This window comes from Thermothielavioides terrestris, chromosome 5 (assembly GCF_000226115.1).
Source record: "Thermothielavioides terrestris NRRL 8126 chromosome 5, complete sequence".
NCBI lineage: Eukaryota > Fungi > Ascomycota > Sordariomycetes > Sordariales > Chaetomiaceae > Thermothielavioides > Thermothielavioides terrestris.
The window spans coordinates 3,311,736-3,324,457 of record NC_016461.1 but is presented as its reverse complement, the minus strand read 5'-3'; the positions used below and the strand labels follow the sequence as shown (position 1 = coordinate 3,324,457).

The following is a 12,722-nucleotide window of genomic DNA, read 5'->3' as shown; positions in this document are numbered from 1 at the left end:
ACCTTAGTACTACTAAAGAGGTGAGCAATATACTATATATAGAACTCTCCTTTGTTAGGGAGTAGTTCGTTTTCCTTATTATTGGAGTCTCCTTCGACAACGAACCTACTGATCGACAGCTTATTATTCTTCTAACAATTATTTCGATTCTATAACATTATAGTTAATAAGCGACTTAGGTCTATAATAAGGTTATCCTAGAAGTACTTATATTATAGTCTTCATTATTATTGCTACTAGGATAGTAGCCTATATCTCTATCTCTAAGAGCAATAGTAGCGACTAACATTTTAGCGATCCTATATATAAACGTAGTAAGCGAGTTTTAAGAACTATATCGCTATTGGGGTAGTAGACAAAGAGACTCTAGCCAGAGCTAAAGCAGAAATAAGTAGTGTACTTAAGGATATAGATAGATGTAAGGTGAATATACGAAAGGAGAGGAACGTATATAAGGTAGGATAGGGAGACGATATCGATATACAAAGAGGGAAGAGAATAGATCGTAAGAGAGGAGGGGGATATATACGTTAAGTATAGGAGAGAAATATAAGAAAGTCGAATTATATAAGAAGAGGAGTTTTAATAGCAATAAGCAAGGTTGAATTATATATAATCAATAGGTATACTCAATATAGTGCAGTTACTCTATATAAATGTGTAAAGCAAGGAAGGGGCTAATTAGCGATTTGCTAAGGCGATATAAATAAACAACTTAAGCCTAGGCAATAGGACGGCTATAAATAGCAAGGCCTTAGCAGGTAGCTACCTCGAACCCGACTACGCTAATGTTCGACGTAGCGTCGTATATACCCTAACTGGACTACCTAGCGGGGCGGGGGGGGGGTATATTACAGACTAGGCTATACCTGGGCTAGGTATATAGGGCTGCGCCTAGGATCTGTGGCGGCCTTGGGGTGGACCCGTGGTAGGCCCATCTCGCGCCTAGAATAACGTTGGCCCGAACTCACTTCGCGAGCCCCTGAAAACTCTGTATACAAGGACCGTAGCCAGTACTTCTCCTTTTCCTTTCCTTAAGGTAGTTGAATAGAATATCGTACGCTTGTCTGTAGACGCTATAAGGCTAGCACGTTATAGCGTTAAACCGTATCTCGCTATCAAGGCCGTCGACGTTCCAGTTCTCGTTTAGCTACTACTTAAAGATACTATATATAGGAATAGCGTTGCTAACGGCATTAGTATAGCCAATTAGGGTTATCGACTCCCTATTATAAAGGTCGAGGAGCTCTAGCTAAGAAAATAATATAGTAAGCAGATAATAGACCCTCAGTATTAAGGAACAACCCCTAACCTTCCTATTCTTCTTCGTCTTAATAGCTAGGATCTAGAACTTCCTGTTCAACATCACTAAGCGGTAGCCTATCTTATCGACGTTCCAACAACTAGCTACTATAATCTTAAACCTCTTAATAGTATCTTTATAGCAGTTAAAGAACTCGTTTAGCTTATCGATCTATTACTAAGCAGATAGTTGTATAGCCTCTACTAGCTTCCTACTCGTTATAAAGTATATAGGATGATCGAACCGCCAACGTGCCTACTAGGCGTAGCTGACAAGGCCTATAGGAGGAACATAGTGTGCCTATAGGCGATTTGCAATGCTCTTAATGAGATCCTATATAGGTAAGGATCCTAAGGTAGATAGCCACTCCGTATATATATCGAGGGCACTGTCTTCTATATCTGTAAGCGCGCGTGGCCACCTAGCGATACAATAGGTATTTAGTACTAGCGAGCTAGTATCACAAAGAGCCTTAAGATATATAGCGATCTATAATTTGCTATAGCTAAACCGCTTAGCTATAATACAAAGAGAAGACATCGTATAGCTATTGGCCTTACCTCGAAGATAGTTGGTATAGTAGTACGCAAGGGCGTTGTTGAGCTAGTGGGCGACGTATACACTACGTAGCTTGGGCGGGAGGTTCGAAGATCTGGGTATAGCGCGTCAAAACACTATAAAAAACATCACCACTTGCAAGTTGGCTAGCGGCAATAGCTTCAAATTGATGCGGTTGACGCGGTTGTGATCCCCTGTGCTAGGACGCGTTCGTATACAAAATTAGGTGGGGAGGTGTCCGGTTTTTTTGGGGTGTCCAGCAATTTTGTGCCCCTCTCTTCTAGAGGAAGAGAGGGCTGCGAAAATACCCACTTTTCCTTTGGCCCTTGGGTAAAGGCTCGACGGTGTAGCGGATGTAAAAGCGGAAGCAGATCGGATGTTTATGTTAGCGATCCTTGGATCGAGCCGAGCCAAGCGCTATGGATCTCGATGCGATTGAGCTGACGCAACAAGAGGTGGAAAGACCAGAACCGCCCCCGAAACCAACTAGAATCTTCATAGTGAGGCCGTCCCGGAGATCGAGATCCTTTGAATTTACCCCCGGTTCCAGGCTCTGATGCTGATGGATGCCAGGCTTGTACGCGCTGCAAGGTCCGCAAGAACCGTTGTGACGGTGGCAAGCCCAGTTGTAGCAACTGTCTCGCACGCGGCGCGCTCTGCGAGTACCCAACGGTTCGCAAGACTCGCGGCCCCGGGAAGAAGTTCAGGTCGGAACACACTAAGGCCGTTTGCAACCCTGTCCGCTGACTTCGCGCTAGCAAAGAAAGTGCTGAGAGTGCCGCACATTCAGTAGTCGGGACTCAACGGGTTTCAGCTTCCTCTCCGTTGATATCTAACAACTCGGCATCGCCTTTGACCGACAGTTTGACCGCCGGGCCCGCGCCACGCCGCGCTCCTTCTGTTGCTATCCCAGCTCATGTCCAGCCAGGCCCCAGACCTGACACTTCCGTGAACACAAACTTCCTTTTCCTAGATTGGCATGGCCTTAAAAAGACGCTAGACGCAGGTGTTGCGGAGGTCAGTGCCGGTCGGCGCCAGTTCATCCCACTTGTCCCACCGCACATCTGGAGGCGACTCATGCAGATCACCTTCGAAGATGGCCGAGCACCAGCTGCTCGACCTGGCCACGTTCGTCCCTCTCCTCGACGCCCAACTCGCAGCCGGCCCAGCCGAGCCCGCCGGTAACCCTGCCAGATGGGCCCTCGTCAACGCGGTTATCGCGCTCGCCCTCCGCGCGAAGATGGCGCCAGGCGCCGAGGCCGAGTTGTCCATCTATCAGCGGGCCTTCTACCGGAACGCCACGACGGTGATGTCCGAGCTGATCCTGCAGGAGCCGGGCTTGTTGTCGGTGCAGGCGCTGTTGGCGATGGCCATGTTTGCGCGTGCTACCTCGGACACCCGGGCTTTTGCCATGCTGGTCACCAGTGCGCTGCGTCAGCTGGAACTGCTGGTGGCAGCCCAGAATCAGTCGCCAGCAAACGGAGCGTTCGACATGGCTAATCGGGCACAGTTGATGCAGGCGTACGGCGTCGTCTCCGCCTTTGAGGCGCTCGCGCGGCAGCAGTAAGGAGCCTGTCTGCCGTTTCCGCAATCGGCCATGGGAGACGCATTGTTTTACAGCGCGCTCCTGAACTCACCCGCCGATGTCTCAATCAGCATCGGCGGCGTGGTCCAGCTTGGCACCTGGAGCGACACTCCCGACAGCAAGTCCGGTCTCTACCACGGAAACGTGTCGTTCAACGGCCATGTCGCAGACGTAGTCCTCTCGCTCTCGCGCAACGGTAACGTGTTTGCCACCGGCACCAGCACTGCGACTTCGCCTGGCAGCGGGGACACTGCCCGGCTGCGGCCTGCAAACAGACGATCCGGTCTGGCAGTGGTGGCGGCGAGCCGGCCTACAACGATTGGGGCATCTGGACGAACCCGGAGCCTACGGCCAACATCGGCTGCTCGCCGCCCTGCGTCGTCGTTCTGCCCCCTTCCGCACTTACCCCCCCCCCCCCCCCCTCCCCAACGCTCACTTCTGATCCGCTCAACATCGCTTTCACCGAGAGCTGGCTGGGTGGCGGGATCCTCGGAGAATCGCCTGTCCCCCTGATACCGGCCCCCCAAGTAGCAACGACGGCGGTAGTGGCGCGGTGGAAGCAGCGGCGTTGGCTTTGGAGACGAATCTCGGACACCTTCACGGGCGGCCAACAAACTGACGCCCACGGCGACGTCCCCGTCGGGCCCATGCATCAGCATCCTGGTGCTGTACAACGATAACAGCGCGTCGGGCGAGGCGGACTAGTTTACGACACCATCTTCGTCGACGGCAAACAACCAGGTGTGCGGGCGCGCGGTGATGTGCGACAACTGCGGGCGGCAGTGGACCGACGATGGGCGTATTGATCTCTACATTAGAAAGAAGACTGTGACAAAGAGGGCGCCTATTCGGCTGCGGTTGTGCTCCCGGATATCTGGGGTTGATTGATTCTAATTACAGTCATCCAGCCCGCCTGGCCGGGCGGCGCCGATCCAACTGTCGGAGCCGGTGCTCTCGGGGAAGGGTGATGATGCTGATAGTGATGGAGTAACCACTGCATGAGCTTGACATACGTCCGGGCAAAGAACACTCTAAGGGGGAGCAGCGCAGGTATGGGGGTCGAAGTGGTTGCATTGAACGCTGGCCACCCTCTTCCTCTCTCTATGTTGCCCCCCCCCCTCCCCCCCACACCCTTTTTCTCCCCTCGTACGGAATGCAGGTTCCATCCCCTCAGTCCCCCCGGATGCCTGGTCCAGCAGTCGAGCATGCTCTTTGGCGCCTCCTTTGATGCCCAACGGCCTGCCTCCGATCATTCCGTCACTTTGCTTGTAAATCTTTCCCTTTCTTAACTGTAAGTGCTCATGCACTACTTAGCGCCCTACGTATATTTACGCCCAATGGGCTTTGTTGCCGTGCCAACTGTGCTAGTGCCCCCAAGATGCTTGGTCCCAAGCTCCCCGAGTTGCATACGAAAGTGAGGCGACCAATCCGCGTCTTCCATACGTGTGCATCTTCCTTGCGAGGTGTTCCCAGCCGGGCCGGGCTGAGCCGAAGTACGAGACGCGGTGCCGAGGGAGGCCGGCCCGATAGTTGCGCCGAGGTGCTCGGGCGAGGGGTTGCGGGCATGATTGAGCTGTGGGCAGGGCACCAATCCTCCGGTTCTGACACTGCTCCCGTAACCCGGGTTCAAACACGGTAAACACACGATCCTCCAAGAATCGGATCTTGGGTTCGATATACGCGGCACAAACAAGCGGAAAAAGCAATCCCGAGGGGCACGGCGATGTCTGGTCACCACACTCTCTCGTTGAATGTTGTCCTAGGGAGGGCTGAACTGAGAGCACGGTGAAATGACAGCTGGCTTGATCCAAGTTCCATCCACTTCCCATCCCCTCTAGAATACCATCAGCGACCGAAACATCCACTGACAAAATGACCGCGTGTCCGCCACTCCTTGTTCACGTACTCCGACAGCGAAGCTCGCTAGCGAGGAGTGTAGGATGCCGAGGTGGGGCAGGTTGATTTTCCGCAATCGGCAAATTTGGTTGTCTGGGTGGTGATGGTCGTGCCGTTCCCCTTCACCTCGGTTTTGGTGGTTACAGTGGTGGTGCACCTGAGAAGACGTTAGCGAAGTGGATGGTTGAGGACATGATTAGCACCAGGAGTGGATGATCACATTAGATGAAGTAGAGGCGCTCGTCAGGAAGCTGCTTACATGTTGCTGAGGTGACAGATCTGTCAAGATGTCTGATGAGCTTGGCGTGAAGATAGTTACGGACAGTCAGCGTCGAATGCGTGTTTGTTGAAGGGCGATGGACTAAAATTTTGAGCCGACCCAAATCATGGGCAGTCCAGTCTCCTTTATGCTTGGGTGCGCAGTCACCAGGTTGCCCACCAGAGTGCCGAATGTCCGAGCCTTGCTTACGGTTGCCCAACGAACGCGCCATGGAGATCCTGTGTGAGCGCCTGCAAGAAAGCCTCGGTTAACACATTGCGCCGCAGCGGGCGGTGCCTCACGTCCAATCGTCTGCGAAGATGAGCAGTTCACGCATTTCACACTGCAGCCGCTGCGAGAGCAAGTTGGGCCGCAGCAGACATAACCAGTCGCATTTGAAGCAGCCCATAACGGCGACAAACGGCTAGCGAATAGGGGTGTTGGGAATGGACCCCTCAGCAGTGAGGAGACAGTCACGTTGCCCTGCATGGCGGAGAGTTGCAATTGTCAGAACCTGGGGCTCAATACAAGAGGCTCGGCACCCACGGGCCGTACTGCCGTAATTAGGATCCACCAAAGAGCTATAGATCTGGATGCCTAGAATAGCCCTCTCCTATATACACTTTGATTGAAGCGAAGCTTATAGATAAGCTCCGTAACAGTGATTACATACACATAGTGTATGCACTGTAGGAGCGAACCTAAGCTTCGCTTCATTACGGGACAAATCCTCCAGAGTTTTGGTGTTTCGATTAGTCGAGAGGCCTAAATCATGTGACTTAGCGCGGTTTGTACAGTGCTAATTTCTCTGTAAATTACTACGCGCTTCGCTTCACACTTATGGGAGCAGATAGTCACTGAAGGGTCTAGTCAATATAACGAATACTAGCATTATTGATCACTATCTCTGCGTATTAGGCACTTCGTAATAGCCTTATTGTCTTCATCCTACGTAGTGGCTTTGTCAATTCAGAGTCTCATTTATCTTGAAAACTCGTTAGCACTATATAGCTCTATATACAACGATTAATAAAATCTCTTAGCAATACCTCTTAAAAATGACTGCTAGAATAGCTATTATATCTTTAAAGGCTAACGTAAAAGTTTATATTATCCTAGCGAGCTCTAATAACTAAATGCTCTAGCATAGCTAGTTCGTTAATAAGGCTATATATTACGAACTTATAGACTACTTCAAAGATCAGGAGAAGTGTCATTTGTTACACGCTAATAGCATTCAGTGACTATCTAGCGGTAAACGTATAAGGATGAGAAAGATCAATGCTTCTTAGCCTCGTCAGCTAATGAGGCAGCACTCCTAAACACTAGTATATATCACAAAAGTATATTGATGTAGTCTACTGTTCTACAAAGGGGTTGTAGGCGAGGTTTCTTTTTTAAGGGGACGCTCATCACCCCTAGCCACGGTACAGTCATAGGTGCCCTTGCCACAGTTGTGTGTGACACCTTTAGCCTACTTCGGAGAGCGTTGACGCCTACGATATAGCTTAGGACTATGATCATTAGAAGCTCTAAGTGTTACGCGCAGTTGTAGGTCACCTATAGCTATCTGTGGCTAACTGCGTAAGTGTAGGCTTACTGGGCCCACTAGGCACCACAACAGCAATAGGCTCTGCAACAGTGCATAGGCCACCTTACGCACAGGCTACTACACTTCTGTATTTAGGTAAGCACTTGCCTGCATCTCACACTCTTGCAGTATATTTATCTTGCACTCCTCTAAAGCTCTTGCTTGGTTTAAGTGCCCCGCCGCTTTGGCTAACGAGGCTAAGTGGCACGCCACTTTATTCGTATAATACTACGCCTATATTATTGAACTAAAGGATATTAAAGACACTAAAGCTTATATTGTAGCTTATAATGCATCTTATAACGACCTTTGTAACGAATGTTATAACGAGGTTTATAAATATACTCTAAACGTAGAAGCTAATGATTAAGCTACTTAACCACTTTACAACCCAGATTGCTAAGACCGTTAATCCATTACTATGCTTATTAGAAGGCTAGAGCGTTAATTGCTGAATTTCTTTGGGATATTGTAGGATAGGAGCGAAGGTAGAATTAGAAGGTATTGCTTTCTTGGTTGGTTGAAGTTGAAAAAATAGATAGATTCCTAAGATATAAAAATAGTAGATTCACTCGTCATTGAAAGACTTGATCACTGAGGAAGTGGTTTCACTTTTAATAAAGTGGGGAATAGGTAATTCCACTTTTAAAAGTAGATAAAGTAGAGATATATTGATAAAAGTGGGGATGTGATAAGATAAGAGTGGTTGTGACTGTGGTTGTGGAAAAAGTGTTTTTTTGTTATGTGTATGAGGAAGAAGAAAAGAGGTCAAAGGTGGGAGGTTTGACCTCAATATATAGACTTCCTCCTCTCGGTTATTGCCCACTTCATAGGCTTACTTTTAATCCACTTTTAGATCCACTTATAATCGTCACTTGAATTTACAGTGGACCCACTTTTATTTGTCATTGGGCCCACTTATGTATTCCTATTCATTGGTTCGATCTTTGCAACTAAGAGCTTTAGTGTAACGTGCTGGCCTTGTAGCGTCTGCAGACAAGCGTACAATGTTCTATTCAACTACCTTAAGGAGGGAAAAGGAGAAGTACAGGGTGCGTCCTTACGTATAGAGTTTTTAAGGGGCTTGTGTGCAGAGAGTTTAGGCCAATGTTGTTCTAAGCGCGAGGCGGGCCCGCTATAGGCTTGCTACGAGTCCGATATAAGACTGCTATAGGTCCTAGGCGTAGCCCTATATATCTAGCCTAGGTATAGCCCGGTCTATAATATACCCCCCCCCCTCCGGATAGGGAGTCGAATCGTAGTAGGCGTAGCGTAGCGTTGGGCGTAGGCTAGGCCTGATATAGGGTCGGTTATAGCGAGCGTTAGTGCCCGCCTCTAGCTATATAGCATTTAGCTCATTGTTAGGGCAATCTAGCGTAGTTGCTTGCTAGCCGTCCGCTACTTATAGTTTCCTACTACTTAGCTATAGGTCGTTTATTTACATTGCTTTAGCAAGATGCTAATTAGCCCTTTCCCTATCCTATGTTCTTTTCTATAGCAACTGTACTATATAAGGCGTACCTACTAATTATATATAAGCTAGCCCCCTCTCCTATTATTAAAACCTCTCCTCTTTTACGAACTTCGTGCTCTACGTTTCTTCTTACCTCCTTTATACGCCTTTATCCCTCCCCCGTATTCTTATCCTCTATCCTCTTTATATACTAGTTCTTCCTGCTATAGCTTCATTTTATATATATTCTTTATCTTCTACGTTCTTATTTCGTATACGCCTATTAATCTTTTTCATATATAGCGACGCCTATATTGTACTTACTGTCCTTACTATATATTTTCTCTATACCTTATTAGTAGTATTTCTATATTTTATACGACCGTCTTATATTTAGTTTCTTTCTACGACTCTCTTTTCTTTATATATACTCGATCTCTTGATACTGCCTCTATATATACGTTAGATATACCTCTTGTCTACTCGCTTTTAGCCTTCTTAGCAGCTTTTTATTTCCTTTATAGTAGCAACTCATTTCTCGAAACTGTTGAACCTACTATAGCAGTAAGCTATGTAAATAGAGTTAGAGAACTGCTATAGTAGTAGTTGTAGTAAGGTGGTTACCCCGAGCCACCTACCCTGCACCTCCGGCGCAGTGGTGGTTGTCTCCCAAGGGACCTACCCTGCACTGTCTCCCACGTGACCTACCCTGCACCTCCCACCTACCTTATACTTACTATATTTGAATGGCTACATCTTAACCAAACCTTTACCAAAATGGGACTAGCTTATATATATCGATACCTTAGTCAAAGGACTATAGATCTATATATATACTATTTAGGGTTGGGATTGGTAAGGCCTTTAAATTTGGAGTTAAAGTAGGTGGGGCTATAGAGGCAGTGGGACCGGTGATTGGTTAGAGCCAGTTCGCGAGCTCGCGAGCCGATTTTTAGGAAAACCTAGCCAAATAAGTTTTACAAGTATGGGAAATCCGCCCCACAGCTCGCTAGCTCGTGCAGAACACTGCACCTAGGCCGGTGGATATACGAGCGGGAGAGGAGATGCCCACTCAATAGTGGAATATAAAGCTGTTCAACGCAACGCAAGCCTATATTAGTCCTTATCTAGCCCTTGCCGCACTGCCACTACAGAAGGCTACAGGCCTTTTAGGCTTTGTAAGCTCTTCTAAGTTCTCCTACCCAGTTCTAAGCTATAGTGCCTGCAAAAGCTTCTGCAATAACCCAATCTCAACAGAAACTTACTGCTCTATTCTTATCTATACTCTCTAGGATATCGGTTATAGTCGCTTTACTTAGTAATAGTAGTAAGGGACGTCGCCTTAGAGGGGATAATAACTAGGACTATAATGTATATTGTCCTATATTAAACCCGGTTTAACCCTGAGCTAGAAGCTAACAATGTTTTAATAGAACTATAACAATTGTAATAAGTCTTTTCGCTAGGTTATTAATAGCTATATTGTTGAGAGCGATTCTAATGATAAGGAAAGTGCCCTTCTTAACAAAGAGAGCAATATCTATCTAAATTGCATTGAGTAGCTCCTATATAAAAACCTTATTAACTACGTCTAGAGCTATAGAGAGAGCTGCACTAAGTATACTAAGTTGTATACTAAGTACTATTAGGATCTAATACTCTAGGCGACCAACCTCTCTCTATATATAGGCTTAAAGCACTTAGTTAAATTTTATATTAACGATCAAGCTGTTATAGAACCTACCTAGAAGAAGACCGAGACTAAGCTAGTTTACTATACTATCCTAAAGGCACTATTTGTCGCCTTTATATATAGTTTTCAAAATGTAATTAGTATAGCTTTCTAGCACTATTCCCTAGCACGTTTAGCCTTCGCCTTTAACGCACCTCTAGCTACCCCCTCTACACCTTCGACCCTAGGCTAGTAAGGAGCCCTAGTTCTATACTAGACTCCTTAAGATAATCTCACTATATAGTACTATAGTTGCCTAGTTAAGTATATAGTATAATATCTCGATTCCTTCTAGTAGGAGAATCGGTGTATTACAAAGGCTATCTATACTATAGCGTAGTCTTAAGCAACTGTTCTTAAGACGAATTCACGCTTTGCAAAGTATATTATTACACCCATTTCTCCCTCGCCTATCTATACCTCTTAGAGGGCCCGCCTCTACCACTTACTCTATACTCGCCTATTTCCTTACAACCAGTACTATAGTCGACGCTCGTCCTCCTTTATAGAGAATATACTATATACCTATTTATAGCGCCCCTACCTTAGACCCCTCGCGTCCCCGCTCTAGTCCTCTATATACTTACCTTATCTATATATCCATTCAAAGATAAGGAAAAGAACCTTACTAACGTAGGTCCTATTATAGACCCCAAGTAGATAGCATTGTTTATATATCTTATTTTTCTTCCATATATAGTCGCGTTCTACTTAGTTTTAGGAGGATAGTTAGACTTAGATGTATTGTAGCTTCCTCTTGCTTAGGTGGCTATACTTATTTAAGCTATTAGTTCTTATAGGGTAGTTTATATATAAATATTGCGTTTTTCTACTCTCTTCTTATTTAATACTTGATACAACAGATACCTCAAAAAGTGATTTACTAGAGAAAAATAAACAAGGTGATATAAATAACCTAGGCGTCCTATAGGTCCTAGATCTAGATTACGTCTATAAATATTTCTAACTTTTATAAAAGATGATTATATATTAGAATATAACTATTAAAGAACTCTATATAGCTTAGATTGCTATAGCTTAGACTATAAACGTCTCTATAGTAACTAGTGCCCTAGCTCTAACAACTAATGCTATAGCTCTAGCAACTCCCGAGATATAGTGGAAGCGCCTCCCTATAGGATAGCCCTTCGACGATAAAAAGGAGCTCTTTATCGTCTAGAAGGCTATAATATCATATATTCTAATAGTAGACTAAGAGTTTATTAAGGGCCTCTATAACTAATAGGTGTTTATTTAGAGGACCCTTAGCTAGGGGGTCTAGGCTAAGGTTATAGCCTTCTATAAATTAGGAGGACCTAACTGTAACTATAATCTAGGAGCATTTCTTAAGTATCTTACTATAGTCTATATAGACCTCTATAAATAGGTTATAGCCTTGACAGAGCTAGATATACTCTATTAAGGAGATAACGAGCTATTCTCCTCCTTTATTGTTTACTTCGAAGCAAAGCTATCGAAGGCTAGAGGACTTGATTAGAGCAACGAAGTACAACTTATTAGACTACAACGATACCTCTCTTTAAAGTTGAAGTATATCGTAGTAGGATAGAGGGTTCTATAGAACGACTACGCTATAGCTATTATAAAGTACTATAAGATCGCTATTGACTTAGAGGCTCTCTACTTAGAGGAATGATACTAGTAGTCCTAGGGTAAGCGACCTAAGCCCAATATAGATATAGAGAAAGATATAGATAGAGATATACCAATGACTAGGATTAATATAACCTATACTACCCTAGCTTAGGGGGAAGCTAATAGGGGTTATAGAGGAAAGTAGTAGTAGGACAAAGGAAAACGAGGTGTAAATACGCTATAGGCGAAGTAGATAAGCGACGAAGTATATATAGCGCGCTAGTAGGCTAGAGCCTATATTCGTTGTAGGCGCTAAAGCTACTTTATAGCTATCTACTCCTTCGCGTTAGCTAAGAAACTAGCTCCTAAGGTCGACATTAACAAGTTAGAGGCTAAGGAATAGGTAGAGGAGAACTCCTCCTTTAAGGAGAAGGAGAGAAAAGAGTAGCCTCTATATAAAGTCTTATATAGGGGTAGAAAGGACTTAACCGCTTATAGAACAAGTTTATAGAGATTAAAGAGAGAATAGACGAGCTATCTTTTCTTATCTCTATTTTCTTAAACTCCTCTAGTTTTATAAATATATAAATAGATAGTAGATACTAAAGCTATAGAGCTATTAGCAAAAGAGTATATTAGAGATTAAAGATTAAATAGATAAGCTTATTAAGTCCCTATACCCTAGGTATTATAGTTAAAGAGGTATAAATTATAAAGAAAATTATATATATCGCTTATATTATAATAGA

General features: G+C 45.3%; 1 protein-coding gene across 1 annotated transcript; it reads left to right on the top strand.

Annotated features, from left to right (window-relative positions):
• Positions 1-2,957: 2,957 nt before the first annotated feature.
• THITE_114626 (glycoside hydrolase family 71 protein) lies at positions 2,958-4,151 on the top strand (the record flags this gene model as incomplete). The annotated part of the gene is made up of 4 exons (XM_003656990.1): positions 2,958-3,424; positions 3,482-3,647; positions 3,689-3,823; positions 3,993-4,151. The coding sequence occupies 4 exons, from the start codon at positions 2,958-2,960 to the stop codon at positions 4,149-4,151; spliced, it is 927 nt and encodes a 308-aa protein (XP_003657038.1).
• Between the last annotated feature and the right edge of the window lie 8,571 nt (positions 4,152-12,722).